Source organism: Diaporthe batatas, assembly GCF_019321695.1.
Source record: "Diaporthe batatas strain CRI 302-4 chromosome Unknown Contig00019, whole genome shotgun sequence".
Classification (NCBI taxonomy): domain Eukaryota; kingdom Fungi; phylum Ascomycota; class Sordariomycetes; order Diaporthales; family Diaporthaceae; genus Diaporthe; species Diaporthe batatas.
In genome coordinates this window covers 193,693-215,824 of record NW_025408566.1, presented here as the reverse complement: position 1 = coordinate 215,824, position 22,132 = coordinate 193,693, and the positions used below count along the sequence as shown (strand labels likewise).

Genomic DNA, 22,132 nt, shown 5'->3' with positions numbered 1-22,132 from the left:
TGGTCCTTGAGAATAGAGATGGATAGACGCGGGCAGCCGGGAGCCGAAAGACATGGTGATGGTGCAATATACCTCTTGTGCTTTGGAGCGTGTATGCCTCAAGTGCTAGCTTGAGGTATCCACACTTGCGTCACTCACGGTGCTTGGCCGCTATAGTGCGTAAGGATATTACAATAGTACATTTGGCGGGCCAGGTACATCGAGCTGATCTCGGGTGCTGTTTTGAGCATCGCAAATTGACAAACCCGTCTAAATACATAGCGCAAGACATTGTCCCGTGGGCTTGTCTTGCCGGTAGTGTGTAGTCTTTGTGACTATGGTGGTGACTTAGACTCTCAGGCGTTGGCCCTTACCAGGCCTAGCTCGTGGGGAAGAGAGCCTGTGACGGCCAGGCTAGACTCGAACGGGCAACAACCTCTGGTGGAAAAGGGAGGGGGGCCACCTGGGGTGAACCGCTGACCGACATGACGTCTTGGCTCGACTCAGCTCCGAAACGCCGTCTGGACCCTTGTTTAAGTTATTACCACGACGGCTCGTTCCCAGACCCGTCACGGAGGCGAGCCGAGAGCCCAGATCTCGCACACGGCAACGGGCAGCCGATGGGTCAGCGCTAGGAAAATATAGGGGGAACTGTGGCCCGGCTCTGTTAAATGAAGGCTGGCATCTATTGGCCCGCACTCCCAAAAAAAGGACGTACCTAGGGGTAGGCGAGCAGAGCACGATCTGCAGCCTGCATCGTGCAAGCAGGCTGGCATGCTGGCAAGCTGCCACAGACCAGGCCAGGATTGTGCTACCGTAGCATCCAGCTCCAGCGGGCATTGTCCGCGGTCTGACTGTGCCGTGCTGTGGGCTGCCTGACTCCCTGGCTCCATGGGCTGGATGGAGGCTGGATGGAGGAGGCTCATTGATGAAGGCTGTGCATGCGCCGTCTGCAGGTGGTCAGCAGCCAGGCTGCAAATCGTTGCGAGAATGTGGTGTTCACTCCATCCGAGACAGCAGCCCTCCTTGTGACCTACGTCGGCAGTAGACAATACAAAGGCGACCTCGTTCGCGCTCTCTCTCTCTCGAGTACCAGTCTCGATGATTTCCGCCCTCTTGTTCTGCGTGCTGGCATTTCTCCTATTCCTATCTGCACTCGTCGCCTGGGCCTTTTCTCTCGACGCCATCAAGCCCTGGCTCCATCCAGCTGCTCCCTCGCCAGCCTCGAGCATGGAGCCCACCGACCCGCCCATGCTCCGGCGCCTGTTCAGGTCGCCTGCCCTCCGCCGCGACAGCACCACGGCTTCTGCAGCGTCGACCGGCTCGTCCAGCACCGTCGACTTCTACGGCAGCCAGGTCGACAACCAGACCGTCATCAACTACAGCTACACGGATAAGCCATCAAGACTGCTGCTATGGGACATCTACTACTTCTTCTACTACATCTGGGCCCTGCCGTACATCATCCTGCCCTGGAAGCCCTTCGACTCGGGGGACCTGTCTGAGCTGGCACCCACCAGGGGCAACATCTGGTGTGTCTTCATCCACCTCGTCCTGGCCGTCCTCCAGCTGCTCCTGATCATCTGCCTGCCGCCCGTGGCTCTCATCCTTCCGCTGTGGACAACCCTGTCGATCGTGGCTGTCTTTGCGGGCGTGAACGTGGGCCTCTGCTCTCTCATCAACGCCAACGAGGTTCTGTTCTACTCGGACCCCGAGTACGCGGCACCCAACCAGAAGAAGTTCGCCCACGAGCAGTGGGTCTTTCTCAACGGGGTGGCGTGTGGCGAACACTGGATGAAGAGCTGCCTGAACCGCCTGGCTCTGACGTTCGGGCGGCCTATCATTGGGGTCCACAACAGGACCGACGGCGTCATATTTGACGTTATCGAGTGCCTGATCCAGCGGAACCTCGGATATGCCACCAACGACGTGCGCGTGTGTTACCGCATCGTCAAGGAGAAGCTGTACAACCCGCAGTATTCCAAGATTGTCTTTATCCTGCACTCGCAGGGGGGCATCGAGGGCGGCCTGGTCCTCGACTGGCTGCTGCAGGAGCTCCCGCAGAACCTGTTGAGCAAGCTGGAGGTTTATACCTTCGGCAACGCTGCAAACCACTTCAACAACCCGTATCGGACAGTGGCCTCCCAGTGCCGGGCGGAGGAGAAGCCGCTGGAGGCGTCGTTGGACGCCGTGGCGCGCCACAACGAAAAGCCCGCACCAGGCTTGGACAAGGCGGGTGCCGAGGACACGACCGGAAAGGCGTCCCCTCGCAACCGCAGCCGCTGGCCTCCGACCCCGAAGTCGTCCCCACCACCGCCAATCCGGACAAGCACAAGCGGCCTGGCCCCGAACGGACCCGGCGCGGTCGCCTCCCACGGTCTGGCCAGGCAAGAGACATCGCACCTGAACCCCGCGACGCAGTCGGAGCGGGCCATCGGGCACATCGAGCACTACGCGCACACGACAGACTTCGTGGCCCTGTGGGGGGTGCTGCACTTTGCGACGTCAGCGACGGCCGACAGGTCGATGCCTCGCTTTATAGGGCGGCTGTTCTCGCGCAAGGACGCCCGAGGGGGCCACCAGTTCGTCCAGCACTATCTGGATGGGATGTTCCCTCTTGCCCGGGATGACGCAACGGGCAGGTTTGTCGGCTGCAAGGAGGTTGGGAACGAGTTCATGGAGAGCGAGATCGTCATCGGCACGTCGGGCGACGCAGGCGCCAACGAGAGGGAGGCGTTCGCGAGCAGTTACCTTGGGTGCTCGGACGACGATTCGGATGGGGAGCAAGAGCGGGGGGAGATGGCCATGGCAGCCGGGGAGGTCCTGATGCATAACGGGGAGAGCCCCCTCGCGCTGAGGAAGAGGCTGGGCCTGCCGAATGAGAAGGTCAAGGTGAAGGAGCTGAGCCGGCTGTGGAAATATCGGAACGGGAGGAGCCCTGTTGAGAAGCCGCCCCTGCTAGGAGCCGGCATGAATGGGTTTGCAAGAAACGCAACCCTGTGAGAGGAACAGACCTTGCCATTGTGTGCTCGAGCAGCCGTTCGAATCATTACTGGATACCATCACCTGCATAGCTCATAGAAATATTTGGCAAAGCATACAGAAAAAGCCTGCATTGAACTTAATTTATATTCATGGTTCCCCATCAATGTCTAACATCACATGTATATATACGTGCCGTGACCACGTTCAGAGTTTCATGAACAGAGGACAATGGCGGAAGATAGCACCAGAGAGGCACGAGGCAAACTTTCAACAAGTTTCCTCGTCACGAGCTTGATCATGTCAAAGGGCAAATTCGATGCAAGCAATGAATAAATCTTATTCGGTCTAGTCAATTGCAATCTACCAAATCCATTTTTCCCAGACAAGGACCCTTTGTTCGACTTACCGTCTGTCCCCCACCCCCAAATTCCCCTAGTTTTCTTCATGCATCAAGTGCTAAGGCTCGAGATGGCTGGGGTACCCAGGTATTACCAACCTAAGTAGGTACTAGAACCAGGTAGTCGTTGTCGTGCAGGCGCTACACCTACCATGCCCACAACCAGCACGGTTGCAAGTGTAAGGATGATAACGTTCATCATTATTGGAGTAACACTGCAGAATCAGGAGTTAGCAATCAAAGAACCAGAGGATGAGCTTCATTGGGATAACTACAGAGAGGAGCAGGCCATAGGGTGACCATAGCCTGCTTGAACTGTGCAGCTTGTGAAGTCTTTGTGATATACGTGGGAAATGGGGTGTAAAATTTTCTGGATGGGGCAAGGAGTGAGTCTAGAAGCTGCTTACCTCACAACAGTTCCACGTAACAACGCATTTTCCTTTGGGCTTGGCTTCAACAAAGGCGGGCATCTCCTCGACAGCCGGCTGCTCGTAAGACAGCTCCCAGGATGTGGGAAAGATGGACGACATTTTGCTGCTGTTTGTGCTGTTAGTGGAGACCTTAGAATAGAGTTTTGTACAGAGCTTCTCTATTCAAGTGGATCTTGGGTGATCGGGCAAGAGTCGTGTAATTATTGGCGATGATGAAAAGACATAGCAGTTGGTAAGTCACGGGGAGCCAACAGACAGGGTTTTATATAATAGATAGTTCCTTTACTGGTATAATCTGAGCAGCAATATTGTCCAGTTCATAACAATTGAAAAGAGTTATTGACTTGATTCTTTGTTGTTCTTTGGGAATAACAAGTCTGCATCTTATTCGTGAGCCTTGCGGACGGTTGAGGATCTTTGTTAGCTTGTACATTGAGAAAGCAACCCCTTTCTGTGATTAAGATAGGACAAAGACAAGCTTGTTTATTCAAATTAGCAACTGTTGCTCTCTACTTGGACACTGAAAATGTTTTCTCTGGGACCCGTGCCTATCCCTATGATGGCTTCATCAAAGAAGTCTTCGAGAACTCCTCAGAGGTCCCAGATCAAAGGGCAAGTTGGATGCCACCAATCTACCTCATATTTACACCAATGAGGACATTTCTCAGCTGAATCAGCTTGAAGTCCAAATAGAGCTTGCACTCAAGTTAGCGCTGTAGATGAAACTTATGTTTATCAATGGTAGGACTGCATAGGCATGGTAAGGCAGGTAAAGGTGTGTGTGTGTGTGTGTGTGTGTGTGTGGCGCTACTTTAGAGATCAGCAACTGCCATAAGCCCAATTCTTTGGTGTTTATACTGCTGGTTGACGGTGCCCCTTAGCCTTATCTGTGTGTTGCAAGGCTAAGGCTATAAGCACCTATTGTATTATAACTACTGTTATCGACATTATATTCTTTTTAAGCGCTGGGTCTTGAGTACTTACCACCGTATGAAGGCGCCATGTATGTCCTCGGATATATACGGAATAGAAGCGAAACCACATTATTAGGAGCGCTTTGGAAAATAGATATTCATGACTAAGAAATTTGTCACGCTTGTTAAATGGGTATCACTAGTCCACCTCGTTCACTCATGGCTGGTACGCAGCCCCCCATGTCTTCCTGAGCCCGCCGTTCCCCTCCTCCGTGGGTGTCGCGGGAGGTGGCGTCACAATAAATTGAATCGTCTCGCTCAAGGCCCTGGGCCTCGTATTGCCACCCGAAGCGGGCCTCAGCGACTCCGGAACCTCGCGGAACTCCCCATCGCCGTCCCCGAGCAGAGCCCGGCCCGCCTCGCTCACTTTCCTCTGCCGCCTGTCCTCGTCCACTCCTTCCGGGCCATTGTCACCCTCGTGGTCGTCTTCGTCGTCAGGCATGGTACCCAGGGCGCCCCTCTCGCTACCGTCGCTGGGCGCCCGTCCGAGACTGTCCCGGACCGACTTGGCGCTTGGTACGGCCCCACAGCCGACTGCGATGGCGGGTGGCTCGCCCCCGGCCATGACGCTGTCCAGACTCGACGATCTACTCCCCTTGCCCCAGCCGAATGCCGAGCCCACGGCGTCGTCGACATCGCTCTTGAACTCCAGTTGCTGTTGCTGCTGCTTCTGTGCCGTGGTGCCGTCTGCAGTTGACTGCGCCGGGCTGCGGGTCAGGGCTGCGCTGCTGCTGCGTCTGCCGCTGGTGTAGCGGATTGACCCCTGGCTCTGTTTTGCGCGGTGCTGCTTGACGTATTCATCGAAGGATGTGTCGCGAGTATGGTTGTACGAGGCACGGCGGTCCAACCCCGTCCCTGTCACGGAGATATACGATAACTGCCTCTTGGGGATAGCCGGCTCGGCTGACTCGCTCGGGGGTGACTGCGGTTGGGACTCGGAGACTGTGGTGCTCCCACCCAAGAGCGCGGATGACGAGTTGGCCCGGCTTCGGCTGGCCTGCGCGTTCGCTGCGTCCACATCATTGGTCAAGCTGAAGTTGAGGCGCCCGCCGACCTTGAAAAACGAGGACCCCCGCGGTCGGGTCTCGGAGGCGGCGGACTCTGCGGAGGGTGCTGTCGGGGCTGGTGATGTGATGTCGACGGCGTTGCCCAGGACCACCTCCCTCGAGGCCCAGGACCCACGAAGCTCCACGTCCCAGTCAGCGGACTCGTTGTGGGAGTGGAGGAGCTTTTCCTTGCGGTCGCTCTTGAAGCCGAAGGGCTTGACGTTACCCGGGTGGTCATAATCGTCGTATTGAGCTAGACACTTCCAAATCCAGGCGGCGTATGAGCCCATTGCAAGGACAGGGATACTGTTGCGCGGTCATCAGTATAAACTTCAGCACGAGGCACTCGTTGGCTTATTCTTACATGAGAACACCGTGGATGGCCTGCGTGGTAGTTGCCCATGAGGAGAGGTCCGTGTCTGACATCAACCCTCCCATTATCATGGACACAATGATCCCCACAAGTTTTATGAGGCTGGAGACGACCATCTCCTTTGGTGTCAGGGCCTCGGCAAATGTCCTCAAGATCTCGAATGCTGTGCATAATATTGAGACGCCTGCGAAGCCGATACTGATGGATTCCCACCTGACATGTTTGTCAGCATATACGGGAACGTGCTGATCTTGGACGTACGTGGAATACTCACGCAACTGCCGCCCCATTTATTTCATCGGAGACGCCTTTGGCGTTTGCCAGGAGGTATGCGGATAGGGCGATGAGGACGGTGTAGAGCGAGATCTGCACCAGCCATGAAGGGACGAGGGCCATAAGCCGCCACTGGGCCCGGTCAAATTTTGCCTGGTCCCGGTGGTGCGCCATCGTCGTGGCCCCTAACCAGGAGATGGGTGTTCGGTGTTCGGTGTATGATGGGTGCGATGGAGGCTAGTTGATGCCGTGAGAAGCTTAATCGGATGTGCCGCAGGATGTGGGAACACGGGATATCAACGAGTGCCGTGCCGGATCTATATGACTGCCGAGGTTGAATGCCTGGCATTTACATATGTAGCCTTGCGGCAGCAGGTGAAAGGGTTGATTAAGAAAATAAAAGGCGGTGACAGTAGCAACTCAGGATGGGGCAGTCTAGGAGGACGAAGGATTGTAGCACTGCTAAGAATATGGCATCCCCAGATTTCGAGAGAACAAAGAAGGCACACAGCCCACTTTTAGATGCCCACAGCCCAGCGCACTAGAACCGAGCCCCCGGCTGGAGAACAAAATTGAAGCCTGGACGACTGTGCTGAGGCGAGGCGCGAGCCCAACAGGCTGCCACTTTCCGGGAAGATGGAACCAAGCCACGGGGGCAGGGCTTTGGCGGTCCGGCAGCACGGCCGACTCTTCAGCGATGACAGATGGAGAGGAGGGCTTCGGTCAGTGGGAAAAGTGACGCAAAGAACCAGACGCTCTGAGCATGTTGAGATTCCAGCGACCAGGGCCGGCTCCACCTTCACGATATCTGACATCGGGGCCGCGCAAGCCCCCGGGCGGAATTGTGCTCTATTCCCTTTTCTTCTTTTTATGAATGAGCGTGTGTAGCCCGAGAATGACTTGTGGCCTCTCATGTTGTCTTTTCCGACGACCAAAAGGGCAAAGGACAAGTGCTATGCCATTGCGGCTGAGCCCATTAGCGTTTTTTCCTGGCTCCAACAGACTTCAGGACACCAAAGGACACCAAAAGGACATCAAGGCCCAAGCAAATGGGTACAATAGCGCGGGCTCTGCCAGCTTTTGGCGCGTCTTGCGTTAGACGGGTAAAATGCAGATCTCAGGCGGCGTTCGCAATCCTTCAGGATGACGGCAGCGAACAGGATTGCTCCGCTCCGCTGCCGGATGCTGGTGGCCAATCCCCAAATGACAGCGAATGTCCGTAGGCAAAGTTCCGAGGATGGAGTCAGTGGCTCACGGCGAATCCACAGCGGCTTGAGCCACTCGCTCATCAGCCGAGTCGCGCGACTTGATGAGGCTCATTTTGCAAGGCGTGTCCAGCACAGCACAAGCATCCCTGGGCACGGAGTACTTATGTAAGTAGTGCAGTGGCTTCGCTGCCTGGGTCTAAAAATAGATATGCGCTCCCAGCTTGTTGTGAGGCGAACAGCCACAATCCTGCCAGTGGCCTGTTGTGGTCATGTTCCGGTGTCTTTTCAAGATGTTGATGAAGTGAAGGTGAGGCTGATGGGGTCCACCAGGAGGAGCTTGTTACTCTGGGTTTTGAGTGTCCGAGTCAACCGAGAAGGTGGATGGAATAGAGGATGCACGTTTCACCAGGAAATAAGCATATATCGTGCAAATAGCACGCTGCCGGATGAGACCCTGCAGCCAAAAGCTGCAGTGGAACCCACACACCCAGAGTCCAGACAGCCCCCAAAGTGCCGTGCTCTCGGGCCCGCCACGTGGAGCCAGAAGAGACGCGACAGACGACCCGACCCCATCGTGGGAACTCCAACACGATCTGTGGCGACGCGAATATCACATGACGAAAACAGCGATCAGCCTTTGTTCCCAATTCTGGCTGCTCGCACGCGCCACCACGGGTGGTTAAATCGTCTCTTGTTCATTCATGGACACTCGTTGCAGCGCAAATGGTTTTTGCGGACATGGCTCGTCCAAAACCGACCACAGGGCCAGAAATCATATGATAAACAATCCCATCAACGAGCCGCCTCCGTCGGTCACTGTTCTGTGTTCCTGAAACACCTCAGTGTGGAGTGACCCAACCAGGACAGCCCTTGTCCTCCAGCGAAGAATGCCGAGGGTGGTGGTCCTGCTCAGGGGAGAAAGCGACACAACCCAGCACCGGGGACTCTGGGGTCCTGGGATCCCGTCTGGTACTCACCGGGGTACTACTGAGCAGTGAACAAGCCTTGTTTCGTCTTTGCTTCTCATCTCGCATACATATCCATCCCGGGAAGACCGAGCCCTCAGCAGTCGATTCGCAGCACAGCGCTCCGAGTTCACATACACATGTTGGGCAGCTCGGCCGAGACCAACCACCACCCCTCCTGAGTGGAGGCGTGGGTCAGACAGACAGAACACCAAGTCACGATACTATTCAGCCATGAAAACGAGAGTGTGGTATTTTTTTGGGAAGAGTGGTTGGGCAACGCCGTGAGTGACCGTGTTGAAGTGAATTTGCCGGTTTAAAAAAAGATACCACAATGTCCTACTGCCCTCGACCACCGACTCTCCTGCATCCTCCTCTTTGACGCCATCTAGCAGGGGCAATCTAGGCCCCAGGCTGCCCGGCCCAGGGCTCCATTAACAATAATAATGGGGTTTAGTGCGGCTACATGAGCCGACCACAAGATCCCGTCTCTTCCGCCAGTCACCGAGCTCACGGTCATGGCGAGGCCGAAGTCTCTCCACTGCCCTTTGCTGCGACATGCTCGAACCGGCCCTCGAACCATCCCTTCACACTCTCTCGTTCCATGAACTGGTCCGTTTACAGGCCCTTGGCGACAGAGTCGAGGTAGACATTAGCTGTGTTGAAGGCAACAACGCTTCCGTCCTGGGCGGTCATGGCCGCCTGCGAGGTGGTGGGCTGGCCGCCACCTTGGCGCTTGGCAACGGCTGGATATATCGTGGTCAGCATACTGGGGGTAATTTATGAGAGCAGAAGTGTTAGACATGGCACTCACAGTCGTCCTCTCCCTTGAGAGGTGCCGCAAGAGCAGCGGCGAAGAGAGTGACAAAGGTCAGGAGTGTGAACTGCATCTTGGCTGGGCTTTGTTGGATGTCGGCCGGCGACGGACTGATTACAAGGTGTAATGAATGGGGTTGGTTGGAGAAGAGGAGAAAGAGACAGAGAAAGACAGGACTTGGTCTCGACAGTAATTCGGCTTGTGGGACAGAGGGAAATCAGAGGATCATGAGGAGCGGGGGGACAGAAGCTAAAAGAGAAAGTGGTATTTGTACGTTGGTCCTGGTGGGCATGAGATGCCACGGCATGTCACCTCGTCCAAGCACTCCATCTCAGACTCGGGATGAAGATCCCGTGGAATTCGAGACCAGAATTCCCCGTCAGTGAATAGCACGGGGTGGGACAGCATGGGATGGGGCATGTACAGCCTCGCGGGGCGGCAATGGGCGAGGTACTTGCTGTTTACCTCCCAGGCTCAAGACATGGCATCCCGACAGCATTATCAGCCTGATATGGCGTGGCACAGCACGACAGGGCGTATCAGGATTGTCGAGGTCCTCCAGCTGCCCAGCCTGCCAGCCCGGGATCATGACATGGCATGTCCTGTCGCCTATGCTCGAGTACCCGCCGACGTATTCCGGCCGTGAGGACAGCCGGCCTCCTGAGCAGTCCCCTCGGCAGGGGTGGCGGCCAAACGTGTACAAGAAAGGACGTCGCCCCGCCCCCGGTTCTCCATCCATCCCAGTTGTGCCAGTCCCCACCAAACAGAGTGTGTGTGTACATACTCGGCGCGCTAGACCACAGTCGTGCATCCGTTTCTGATGACGGTATGCGGTGCCGTGAACTGAACTGGGGAACGGTGGGGTTTGGCCCAGCATCAGACGGACGCGGACGACAGGGTCTCTGCCCTTCTGGTTTGGATGGTGGGATGGTGAAACTTGAGTTGTGACGGCTTGTACCTGATCAGCCCCAAGGGCCGCTAGCCACAAGCTGCCCAGCTGCCACAGCGGCTGCCCGCCTGGGGGGGTAGGGGGGGCACGGTGGGGCAGGTACCTAGGTACATTGCACACTGTTCTGGACACACACAGTACAACACGGGATGGAAAAGCTTGGCTCTGCAGTCAATCTTGCTCGAACTGACGACAAGGGCCGACTTGGCCTGGGACAGGATCAGACACCCCAACAGGCCCTTCCCGTCCCTTCCGTGTTTCTGGTCTGGCCGTCGGGCCTTGGGTCCTGTCTGCAAACCACTCGTCCTATCATTTCCACGTTGCTGCTAAGAATACTTACTTGGTGCCGCCGGCCACTACTGACTGACACAGTAGACAAGAGGCAGACAGCCAGTCAGTCAGCCAGTCGAGCGGCTCATCACTGGTCAGACAGAGAAAGGCACCCGCAACAGACAGCGTCATGTCCTCCGACAGTAACACCGTAGCACCGTTTGACAAATGTCGAATCTACAGCACAACAGACATCTGACCAGTGCAGCCACGCCAGCACGCCTTGTCAATGATCGATCGACTGCAAATCTCGGTTTCAAGCCACAAAGCAACTGCTGCGGCAGTGCCTGCGAGCAGATGAACCCCGTCATAGCACCCCGAGACTAAGATACTATGCAGTGACTCTCGTCTCGTCCATGGACAGGGAGCCAAGAGTAAAATGGCCCTGAGAGCCTGTTGACCCAGACGCCCAGGGAGCAAGACTGTCGATCGCCGCCGTCTCAGTTTGAGGCGCCTTGCTTGGTGCCAAGATGCCACCCGCCCAGCCCGCCCAGCCCGCCCTGCTACTCCTCGGCCGCCGCACTTGGATGACGACGCCCTCTGCCTTGCCCACACCCAACGCTTGCCTTTGTCATCAGCACGTGCGATTGTACCACGTCTTCTCGCTCTGGATGATCCGCCTCTCTCTCTCTCTCTCTGACCCTCAGTCAAGCACGAAGACGGATCTTGTCGATCCCGAAGCCACTCCCAAGACAGGGGTCGCTGGCTCGAGTCAGCAGCAGAGCCGCCATGTATCGCGACGCGTTTGAGGCTCTCGGTACTGCCATCTCATCCCTCTCTGCCTCAGCCATCCCTCCTACCCCTCCTACTCCGTGTCTTCACCATTGGTTGACTCGCCAGGCTACTCGTAAAAATGCCACAGAGGCTGCCACCTGTTGGCCAAGACATGGTCCAACTTGACTGTCCCCGACAGGTCAATGTCAACAGGTTGGATGCAGCTGGAAGCCCGACTCCTGAAAATCCGGCTTGGTGTCCACGCATGGGCGGCAACACTGGCGAGCGGCTGCCTGAGCATCCGGGTCGACGCCCACTAGGGTGATCATCTCGGATCGAGCGCGGCATGGCCTTGCTATTCAAGCATATAAAGAGCTCAGGCTCGTTGGATCCGTCACTTCTGCCATCGATCAGTCTCCGACACGCCGCCAGGCATGACAACACGCACACAGCAGCAAATATACTTTCAGCTCAGGTGTTGTTCATCCCGCCCGGGGGACAGGCGGCTCACGTTGAGATGATTAACGGCACTACTGCTGCGGATGAGACGATCTGGGGGGCGGCACTAGTTCCACGCATAACCATCCGATGGTGAGGAGCGAGCCTCGTCTTGCTGGTCCAAGGCCGATACAGAGGGACCCGGGACTCGTCACCCCGCGCGGTGCCTCCATCTCTACCTGATGACCTTTTCTTTCTATCATTCCGGAACAGGCCATGGCTGAATTTACCGCCGAGGATGGAGTCCCATCATTTCCCTCTCAATTCACCCGCACATACGGTACTTTGCCCGGAATTCCGATCCATGGATGACTCTACCTATTGAGGTTGCCCAAAGGGGCTCAGACTGAGTTTGGGCTCCCTCGCGCATTCTAATTATTACACCCGAGTCTGCACAACATAGCCGCTGTTGAGCTGCACGCTGAGGGCGGATTCTTCCAGTGCCCCAAGTCGGCTTTGTCTTCCAGGGTTGAAGCTCAAGGACTCTAAGGAAAAAAACCACATCAGCTTCCCGCTTGGTACTTTTCAAAACCGCGGAATGGTGTTTGTTTGTGGTGTCTTCTCAGCGCCGCGCCTTCATCCCCTTACCGGGCGCATCGTCGTGAGCGGGACCACACACAAGGTACACTTGCACAGCTCCTCGCAGACTTGACATGCACAGGACCCACGTCTTCGAAGCCATGGCGAGATGCCTATGTGATCACACTGTCGCTCTCCCTAGCCTTTCTCTGCATGATCCCCCGGTGGACCTTGCTCCAGGAACTCGCTAGTAGCTTGTCCTCGCGGGCCTTGACGACCTCCATTGCACTCAGCAGCTCCAGAACCTCGGGCCTCCCCATGAGAGACACAGGGACGCCGTTAATGTTAGCGTCGCCCCGTGCGAGTATATCAGTCAGCTGCCGCCCATATGTCTCCTCGCCGGGGTCAAGCTTGGCGAGGGCTTCATGCGCTGGGTTGGGAACGTTCGCAGAGCGGAAAGTTTCTGCACCGGCGGCCGTGATCTCACCGTCTTTGCCGCGGGTGACAAAGGCGCACTTGAATTCGAAGGGGTCCATATCCGTCGTGACGAGGGAAAGAATCCCCATCCCGCCTTTGTGTCGTCGCACCCCACGCCACTGCTGGATGAGGAGCGCTGTCCACTCGCCCTCTCTGATTCCCTCGAGGCCAGCCGTGGTCCAGTCGCGACTGCTGTGGTATGACTTTTTTGCGTAGTAGAATGCTCGCCCGGGCAGAGGCTTGACAACCCAGTGGTTCTGGAGGCTTGGGTGTCAGCTTGCTTCAATGTCCGGAGGCACGGTGCCACCTATAAGGGGCATAACATACCGGGCCGGCGAGGCTGAAGTACTTGACCAAAGTCTGATCGCTCTGTGGTTTGGTGCAGTTATAATAATGCTCATATTGCAACTCGCCTCCTAGGTCCTCCTGGGCGGTAGCTGCCACCATCCAGCTGAAGATGACGTCGAGTGTCTGCCCACTGGTGACGGGGCAGTCATCCAACTGGAAAGTGAAATACTGGACTGCGTTTTCCCGAAACGACCCTCTGCCTTTGGGCTCGTAATCGGCGACCCTTTGTTGCCAGGAAGAGTCATCCAGTGACCCGAGGTGGAGAATATTGGCAACTTGCCTGACGAGTGGTACGGGCTCAGAAACTTCTCCGTCATTGCCCTCGTTGTATCCCGGCTGGAACAGTGTATAAGACTGTTCAAAAACCTCGTGCAAGGCCTCGACGTGGTGCGCCGAGGGCTGGCGATGTGATGATGTAGCAGGCTCGCTTTTCGAAGGCGGCGGGATCATAAATTCCGCGAGACCCAAGTCAGTTCGTCGCTTCCACGACTGCCCGTCTGCTGGCTGTGGCCACGCACTCTCAAGAGCCTCCTCGTCGATTAGGGGCGAAGTGATCCTAGTTGCATCGGTGGCCACCTGTCCCCTGAGAGTGTCTATGAAACGAGCACGAGTACTACTGACCACCTCATCATCATCCACGCTTGCGCAGTCCTCATGATCACTAAGATCGTCATAGAATGAGGCATACTCCCAGGCAGTCAGGGGCGTGTTGCCCAAGGCAACCTTGACGGCTACCTCGGACCGACATCTCGGGCGCGGGACAAAAGCAAAGGCGTACCTGACCTCAGCAGGATTCGTGATGTCCAGGATGGTACAGCCCTCGGAGACGGCGGCGAGTGGAATATTGAATGGTTCGTGGATGGCATTGTACCCTCCACCCGTCTCGGGCGTGACTGAGGCGCCCAGGAGGAGACAAGTCGCAATAAAGGGGAAGGCGGGCCTCTCGTTGGGATACTCTCGACAGGGCTCCTCCCACTTGTCCGAGGGAAGCCCGCCGGCGAGCTGGAGCTCATGGAGCAGGAGGGCCCGGTTCAGGGGTTCCTGGAAGATGTTGATGAGCCTGCGACACGTCTCGACCGCCCAGACGCCCTTGTTGTCGTGGGAGCGCCAGAGCACGGCAAGCGGGCGGTAGAGCCCGTTGATTTTGGCGATGACATATAGCATGTGCGGGCTCCCCATGATGGTTTAGGCTGTGCAGCTTGCGATTTCTCCTTGTTGCAGGGGAAGTTGGATGGGCTTGCGTTTTATGTTGAGCCAACTGCTCTGGATGGCCAGCCCCACTATTGCGACTGCTGCCTTGGGTCGGTGCAGGCTGCCACAACCAACACCCCTTTCGTTGGAGGGCAGCTAACCACGACGAGATGTGGGTTGCGGAGGTTGTGGAGGTTGTGGTGCGTGTGGACCACCACTGCATGGGTACTATACATGGCGGGTGCTCGATCAGAGCAACAGGACGATACCTGAGACTCATCTCAGGTGCCCATGACAACCTTGGAAAAAGAATCGCCAACCCCCTTCTCCTTCAGCCACGCCTCCAGGGCCGCCATGTCGCCCCTGTTCTTGCGCGTGCCGTGCCTGGCCCCCAGGTCATCCGTGATCTCGCTCATGCCCGCAAACTTCCTCCCCGCCGGCCCGCAGTCCTCGCGGAACCTCTCGCTGACCTTCTTCTGGTGGCTCGGGATGTCGCCCCAGCTCTCGTTCTTGATGGCGTTCATGTACCCGTCAATGTCCCCCGAGCTGCCCTCCAGGCACAGCACCCCGGGCTTCCCCGCCAGCACGAACCCCGTCAGCCCGTACGCCGTCGTGTACGACACCAGGTCCTTGCGCTTCTCCCGCGTCGACAGGGACGGGAAGTAGAACCATACCCGCACCAAGGGGCCCGCCTCCTTGTCTGGCTTGGACGGCTCTTCCCGTTGTGACTGTGACGAGTTGCGGAGATACCTCGGCGCGTTCTCCTGGACGTAGTCGAATGCCGCCAGGACGTCACCCACGGGCATGCCGGTGCCCAGCTCGGCGAGCTCGGCCCGCGACATGAAGAATGGTTGGCGCAGGGAGTATGTGAGCGGTGGCGGCTCCGTGATGCCCGCGTCTGTCGACGTCAGGGGCACCGCTATGCTCATCTGTATCTCAGGCGACTCCGCCTCGGAGCCGTCCACGCTCAGCGGGATGGTCATGTCGAAGCTGAAGCTGGATGGGAGGCTGTCACTGGGCGGGCCCGGGGACTCGCACCATGACCTTGCTCTCTCAATGATCTCGTCTGTGGCTGAATCTGAGCTCCCTGTCGAGCTTGGATACATGGCCCTGATCAACTCCACCATCGAGAGTTGAGCCTCGAGCAGGTCCCCTGGCAGAGTTGCGCCCACGCATCCTGCCATCTCGCAGCGCTCCACCCGATGACCAGTCACAGCCAGCCTTGCCCCACAGGTCTTCCCGATATGTGAGCCGTGTTTCTTGTGGTATCTCCCATAGACTTGATGTGCCTCAGCTGTCTATCCGGCAATGTTGAGCTGCTCTTGTCTGCTTGAGGATTTATGTGAGCCGAAATTTCCCATGCCAAGCCCCACAGTGCGGACTTCAAGACACCTGCAACAGGCCCATGGAGGGCAAAGGCGGGTGTGCGCGGCTTTGGTCAAACAGGAGACTCACGTACTGCTCAGCCACGAAAGTTCATCTTTAGAGCCATCGATGCTCTGATAGCCGCCCATGCTTCCGGTGCGTTGCGATGTCGGCTGGTTTGACGCATGGCGACTTGTCTTGGCCAACTCAGGGCCCAACCCTTGAAACAAGGGTATGTCCACAGGCCGGCCCAGGCTCAATGCTTACTTCTGCAAGCCTGGCTTTTCCAATCTCCAAGTGTCACGTCCTTTGAACGCGCAGAGTCCATTCAAATGTCGAATTGAAGATGCACAATTCTCAGGGCATATGAAAACAATGATCCGCGAAGCCAGGTTCTGTGACAACCTTGGAAGCACACTCAGCAACGGGGGACCGTGGAGTATCTTCCATGACTCTATTGGTTTACATATGTACCTAGGTAAGGTCACAAGTCTATCTATCGCCTTGCAATCGAGTTGGCCTATGATAGTTAATTGGGAAGGCACCCATGTCACCTCGCCATACCAATTGCTTAGACACCAGTTGTCTCTTTGTTCATGCCGCCGCTGGCGATCGTTTCCTCCGGCGTGTCTTCCACCGGCTGGTTTGCTTGCGTCTTTCTCAACTCTTCGTCTCTTCGATCCACAGGTATGAATACATCGTAATACCTGGGCATCACGAAGCCCAGCAGGATAAGCAGTAGCCCGAGATGAGCCAGGATGAAGCCGGCAATCATCATGGGGTCGTATCGTAGGGTGTAGAATTCCGGGTATGCAAAGCTGAATATGATGGACAGTACTGGGCCGCTGATGTATCGCAGCAGAACTGGCCAGAAGGTCGGTATCCTCCAATTCCTGCCGCGCCCGACCACCATGTTGAGGTCACGTCGGAGCTGGTTGCCCTGTCGTAGATTTAGCTCATGTTCAAGCCACCAACTGACTATTCTCGACTTACCGAATAGAATGCCAGGTACCAGAGCCGGCTAGTCCACTTATTAGCCTTCCAGAATCGGGCGGCGGCGGAGTCTGGAGTCTTGGCGATGGACACTGCCACCAGGGAGCACACAATATAGAGGCCAAAGCCGGCCCCGGCCCCGGCCGCCGGAACACCGCTGCCGTGCGCGACAGAAACGCCGACAATCTGCCCTCCAATGTATCCCACGTTGTAGATGATGAAAGCAGGCAGGCCCGTCTGGCTCACGACATCTCCCCAGCGGTACACAGTCGTCGAGCTGACGACTTCCGACCAGACCACAAAGATCAATGCGACATTGTTGACCCACCGGTCTATGCCGTCGAGTAGATAGAAGCCAAACTGTGTGCAGTAGGGCAAGCACATGAGGAACGAGAGTAGTGTCAATGCGGTGACGATGACGGGCCTCGACGCCTTTGTCAGCCCCGAGTCAGTAATGAGCGTCGCCACGACGTCCAGCATGACAAACGCCGAACTGAAGCCAAGGACTATAAGGGTGAAGAAGAGCAGGACAGCCCAGAAGTTTGCCCCGGGCATCTGGATGACAGCCTCTGGTAGCGTCAAGAAGCCGACCACAAAGGCGCCCAGTCGCTGGCCTGGCTCGGGCCAGAGCTCTAGGAAGCCGACCACGCCAAAGATGGCAAAGGCGGCGACGTTCTCGAAGAGGACGTTGCTGCTGCAGATCAGGATGGCATCCATCACTGCGTTAGAATACTTGGCGTTGTACGAGGCGTACGAGGTAAAGTAGCCAAAGCCTATACCGGTGGAGAAGAAGACCTGGCCGACAGCGGTCTGCCAGACTGTGCCCGAGGCCAGCTGGTCCCCCCTCCACGTAGCCCACAGAAGCCTGATTCCAGCACCTGCATTAGGCAGAGAGACGGCGCGGCCGACAAAGATGATGGTGGTGACGATGGGCAGGCCCATGGTGAAATACACGACGCGGCCCGTCATTCCGACGCCGCGGAAGATGGAAACCCAAATCAGGAACCAGACGAAGGCGCTCCAGCCTACCGTCTCACCCAGTACACGCACGTCGGTGTAGTTGGTGTACGCCGATACTTCGGCATTCCCGGCCGTCAGACTGCCGGGGACGGGGTCCGGATTGTCGATGACCGTGCCCATGTAGAATTCTTGGACCTGGCCCTCCCACGGCAGGGGGCTCGTGAAAGAGTGCCGGAAGTAAGTCATGATCCAGGCCAGGTTGACGGTGAAGTACTGCACCACGATGAAGCTGACAAAGACGGGCCCCATCCCGACGCCCTTCAGCCTCCTGTTGACGTTGTTGAAGGCGACGACCGTCCCACCCCGGTAAGCCTGGCCGATAGAGACCTCCAGGATGAGGGCCGGGATGGCAATCAGGAAGACGGCGATGAGATAGGGGATGAACCACTGCAGCCCATGGTTGTTGTAGACCACCGAGGGGTATCGCAGCAGGTTGCCCTGGCCGGCGCAGCCACCCATGGCAGCGAGGAGGAAAGCCGCCCTTGACGGCCACTGGTCACGCCCATCCTCGGACTTTGGTGGAGGCGGGAGCAGCCAACCGCCGAGCTTCTTCAGCTGTCCCGGCCAGGCCCTCGGGCTGCGTGCCAAGTTCATAATGGTAGTGATTGGGACTGGAATGCGACAGCCAGGCGGACGTCCACAATCCCCACCCGCACGGGGACCATTTTTCTCTTATAGATGCACATGCACCCTGCGCAAGACAGAGGACCTGGGATATGTCGGCTGCCCAATCGAGGTCGGATCATGCGTTCGCTCACGTAGGCCAAGTGTCCTAGGAGCCACAACGGTAATCCCTTCGACTTGGCGTGCACCAGTCGCCAAGGCCGTCAGCCGTAGCCGCGTACCCGGCGTCTGGTTCAACGAGCCAAGCTTGTGTGGGGTTGGAGCTTGATCCCGGGCGAGCTGGCGAGGCGCACTGGCTGGCTGATGAGAAGGCGCGAGCCTCCACAATTCTTGTGGTGTTGCAGCAAGATCTGCGCCGGTTGGTAGATAGAAATGGACAAGACCGACTCCCGGAATTCGTGGCCACTGATTCCCGTCCGTCAGCTGTCGGCCCTTTGCCCTCTCGTGGACAGGGTCTGAGAATGGCAACCTGTGCGCCCAGTGCTCGACGCCCCGGGTTAGATGCTCTGATGTACTCGAGTACTCAGTAAAAGTACACCTAGTCATACCTCCGCAGGACGAAGCTGAAAGCGCCGGGTTCATTGGAACAATGAATCACGCCATCGCAAGCTTGTTCGATGCCCAGGCCGTTTTCGCTCTGGGCCGGGCCTGGGCCTAATTTCATCTGTAGTCAGTGCTCAGTTACAATACATGTATATCGCCTCGGGGCATACCAACCTCGACCTATCATTATGATGTGATTGATTCGTGAGTTGTTAATGTGCTTTATCCCACGGGAGTATCCTCATACTGCCATTCTTATACAATGAGGCCATTCTGCTCCTTCCTTCTCAACCGCACCCACCACTTTGCCCTTTGCTGAGCCGGCATGGAAAGGCCATTGACGACTCCACTCGTCGGAGGCCCGGCGGCGATGCTGGTCTTTCGCCGCCTTGTACCCCTTCTGAGGCTCATCCGCCTCCTCCCGCCAAGGACAGCGGCCTGAGACTCGGCTGCCTGTAAGAGCTGCTGCTGGAGCTGGAGCCTCCTCTCATGGCGGCTGGGCGAGCCATCGCTCCACCGGCCCATTTGACCCTCGATGAGGTCGCCAATTCGACGGACTGCACGCATGCCAGCGCGCGTTTGCAGAACGAATATCAGTAGGAAGAAGGGGACGCAGACTCCGACCACTGGGTTATCTAGAGTCAGCCATTCAAAGAATTTGAAGAATTTCGTGCAACGTAAGAGTCCGCTCGACGCAGCATTGATGGCACAAGCTGCAGTCTGACATGAGATGATTGACCAAAACAAAAACCGGGAAATGCGTACTAGTCACTGGGAACCGCCAGTCGTCTGCTGAGATCGTAAACTCGGTGATGCCGAAGACAGACTACCCAGCAATTAGACACATTATTCAGGACTATTCTGTCATAAAATGACACAGGCTAGTATCACATAGGAGACACTCACTGTGACAAAAGTCAAAGGCAGAAACAACATCGACACACCGGTAAGTATCTTGATGTTGTCGCCCTGCTCGATGGCCCTCCGGCTCTCCTTGACCGAGCTCCCGCTGAAGAGCTGCTCCCGCAGGCTGACAATCTCCTGCCTGACCAGCTCATTAGCCTTGAAGACCTGCTTCAGGTCCTCTATGACCTGCTCCAGCTCCTGGCGAAGCGTGCCCAGCTGCGCCAAGTAGTTCCTGCCCTCGGTGCTGTCTGGGTCCGGGTGCGGCCACAGCGTCCGGTCGCGACCCGCCCAGAACTCTGGTGTGAAGGTGTCTGTGTAGGCGTTGATCATCGACTTGATGCCGTCGTTGATGACACCAAGAGAATTGTAGGCCCAAAAGTATCGTCGGCTAAATGTGAAATCGGCGTCCTCGAATAGGAGCTTGTCTCGGAGCTTCACGTCGAACATGAATTGGTTCTGTGCGGCAGACCGGAGTCAGTAACAGTCCCCTACAGCATGGAGTCCCGAGCTGCGGGCTGCTTCACAACAGACAAACATAATCATACTTGCAGGTAGGCTTACCGGAGGAGTGATCAGCTTTTCGATCCGATCATTGAGCTGCAGATATCTTTTCGTAGCGTCCTTGTACTCGGCGACCAGGCGGTTGAGGAACACATAAGGCCCGTTGTAGTAGCAAGGCTTCCTAATGGACTCGTTTTCTGCATGGATATGATCTGGAAAGCACTGGATATTAAGCAGATGGTACGGAGCAAAGGTGTCGTAGACGGCCCCGACCTTGGAGCCCTTTCTGCGCCCCCTTCGCAGTGGCACCTTACTAACAGGGTCACCCTCCAACGAAAGGGCGAGAATGGAGCTACACTCGGTGATGTTGATGTGATCTGGGGCCTTCTTGTCTGCAGGGCGGTGGTCATACTGCTGCCATGGGGCCGGAGTGAGGCCCTCTCCCACGACCGTGTAATATTTGAAGACGATGAAGAAGGTGCTCTGATGTATAGGATTCGCTTCAGCTGCTCTGTGCATATACGCAGTGGTTTTACCCTGGTTTCCCTGTGGGGACACCAGGTGCGAGAAGAGCTCGTCCATGTCGAAATGCTTGCTCATTGCTAGGTGTATGCCTGCAAGAATGGCTGGCGAGGGCTCCTGGAAAACCCTAGAGGCATTTGTCAGGAACTCGTCAGTGGGAATCACGCGTGGGAGGCTTCACTGACGTGACACGCCCTACAGTCTTGTCGTCGAGGTTGACATCCTGCGAATCGATCAGCGCTCCAAACCTTGTGGCAACGATCACCTGCGCCGGGCACTCACCTTGATGGTATCCCATACGGTGGCTGGGTCGAGCACTTCGTCCTCTGCAGTTCCTCGGTCATCATGAACGGTGGTAGACTGTCCGTTCCTGTCGATATCATAGACCTCATAGGTTGAAGCCACATTGTCGGCTGCCAAGCAATCCGTGTCGCTGCCAAATAGCGTCGACGCCTCGCACTGTCGAATTACATCCCCGAGCACGGCGACGGTTGCCTCTTTGTCATCCGTGATGCTTTTAAGATGGCGGACAAGGTCGGGTCGTGTGTATGAGCTCTGTTTCAAGGGCTTCTGGACGCGCGGCCACCATGCTGACTCCACGGGGAGAGATGCACTCCGGGCCCCGGTGGCCGGCAGCAGAGGCAGCGGCGTGAAGCTGCTGGAATCATCGTCGCTCTCCCACCCTGCCCCGTCAAGCACCTCGCTCGTCAGATTGGAAAAGTGCCTCCGGTCTGCCAGCTCGTTGGTAAGCCGGCGGGGCCGTCTGTCGCCGGGACTGAGTTGCAAGGAGGGTGTCTCAGAGGGAAAGGTTGCTCTTGAGAGCGGCACAGGCGTTGTATCCCCGGTGCTTGGAACAGCCCTCAGGCTTGGAGACTGGGGTGATCTGTCGTTACTCCCCGTCCTTTCCATGCGCTGGCTGCCGGGCGCAACATGCCCACGGTGGCCATTGGTGGCGTCGTGCAAGGCTTTGAGGTTCTTGAGGTACTGCTCCTGGGAGCGCTCCAGGGAGCGGAAGAGGTCTTCAACGCTTCTCTGCTGGGCAGAAGACATTGCAGTGAAAATTCTCGTACAAGACGGCGGGATGAGAGGAACACGTCGAGGAACAAGAAATACTTGGGTGCCCAGGCGCTCCCAGGGAGGACACGAGGGTTTTAATTCTGAAGCAGTCCTGGGCAGCTCTGAGA

General features: G+C 56.9%; 7 protein-coding genes across 7 annotated transcripts; 1 reads left to right on the top strand and 6 right to left on the bottom strand.

The window, feature by feature from the left end:
* Positions 1–976: 976 nt before the first annotated feature.
* Positions 977–3,128, top strand: KVR01_012470 (uncharacterized protein). The gene has a single exon (XM_044784016.1). The coding sequence runs from the start codon at positions 1,081–1,083 to the stop codon at positions 2,980–2,982; it is 1,902 nt and encodes a 633-aa protein (XP_044638658.1). The 5' UTR covers positions 977–1,080; the 3' UTR covers positions 2,983–3,128.
* Positions 3,129–4,845: 1,717 nt separating this feature from the next.
* Positions 4,846–7,762, bottom strand: KVR01_012347 (uncharacterized protein). The gene is made up of 3 exons (XM_044786999.1): positions 6,460–7,762; positions 6,177–6,398; positions 4,846–6,118 (listed from the first exon to the last, which is right to left on the bottom strand). Exons 1-3 carry the CDS (start codon positions 6,630–6,632, stop codon positions 4,924–4,926), a joined length of 1,590 nt encoding a protein of 529 aa, XP_044638535.1. The 5' UTR covers positions 6,633–7,762; the 3' UTR covers positions 4,846–4,923.
* A 1,487-nt stretch (positions 7,763–9,249) lies between these two features.
* KVR01_012450 (uncharacterized protein) lies at positions 9,250–9,521 on the bottom strand (the record flags this gene model as incomplete). The annotated part of the gene is made up of 2 exons (XM_044793448.1): positions 9,250–9,377; positions 9,446–9,521. The coding sequence occupies 2 exons, from the start codon at positions 9,519–9,521 to the stop codon at positions 9,250–9,252; spliced, it is 204 nt and encodes a 67-aa protein (XP_044638638.1).
* Positions 9,522–12,631: 3,110 nt separating this feature from the next.
* On the bottom strand, positions 12,632–14,462 carry KVR01_012365 (uncharacterized protein; the record flags this gene model as incomplete). Its single annotated transcript, XM_044794662.1, has 2 exons — positions 12,632–13,192; positions 13,263–14,462. 2 exons carry the CDS (start codon positions 14,460–14,462, stop codon positions 12,632–12,634), a joined length of 1,761 nt encoding a protein of 586 aa, XP_044638553.1.
* A 293-nt stretch (positions 14,463–14,755) lies between these two features.
* KVR01_012425 (uncharacterized protein) lies at positions 14,756–15,658 on the bottom strand (the record flags this gene model as incomplete). Its single annotated transcript, XM_044789489.1, has 1 exon — positions 14,756–15,658. The coding sequence occupies one exon, from the start codon at positions 15,656–15,658 to the stop codon at positions 14,756–14,758; it is 903 nt and encodes a 300-aa protein (XP_044638613.1).
* A 752-nt stretch (positions 15,659–16,410) lies between these two features.
* On the bottom strand, positions 16,411–18,446 carry KVR01_012422 (uncharacterized protein; the record flags this gene model as incomplete). The annotated part of the gene is made up of 2 exons (XM_044784629.1): positions 16,411–16,779; positions 16,833–18,446. The coding sequence occupies 2 exons, from the start codon at positions 18,444–18,446 to the stop codon at positions 16,411–16,413; spliced, it is 1,983 nt and encodes a 660-aa protein (XP_044638610.1).
* An 828-nt stretch (positions 18,447–19,274) lies between these two features.
* On the bottom strand, positions 19,275–21,998 carry KVR01_012375 (uncharacterized protein; the record flags this gene model as incomplete). The annotated part of the gene is made up of 6 exons (XM_044793066.1): positions 19,275–19,645; positions 19,785–19,845; positions 19,926–20,381; positions 20,487–21,075; positions 21,134–21,171; positions 21,231–21,998. The coding sequence occupies 6 exons, from the start codon at positions 21,996–21,998 to the stop codon at positions 19,275–19,277; spliced, it is 2,283 nt and encodes a 760-aa protein (XP_044638563.1).
* Between the last annotated feature and the right edge of the window lie 134 nt (positions 21,999–22,132).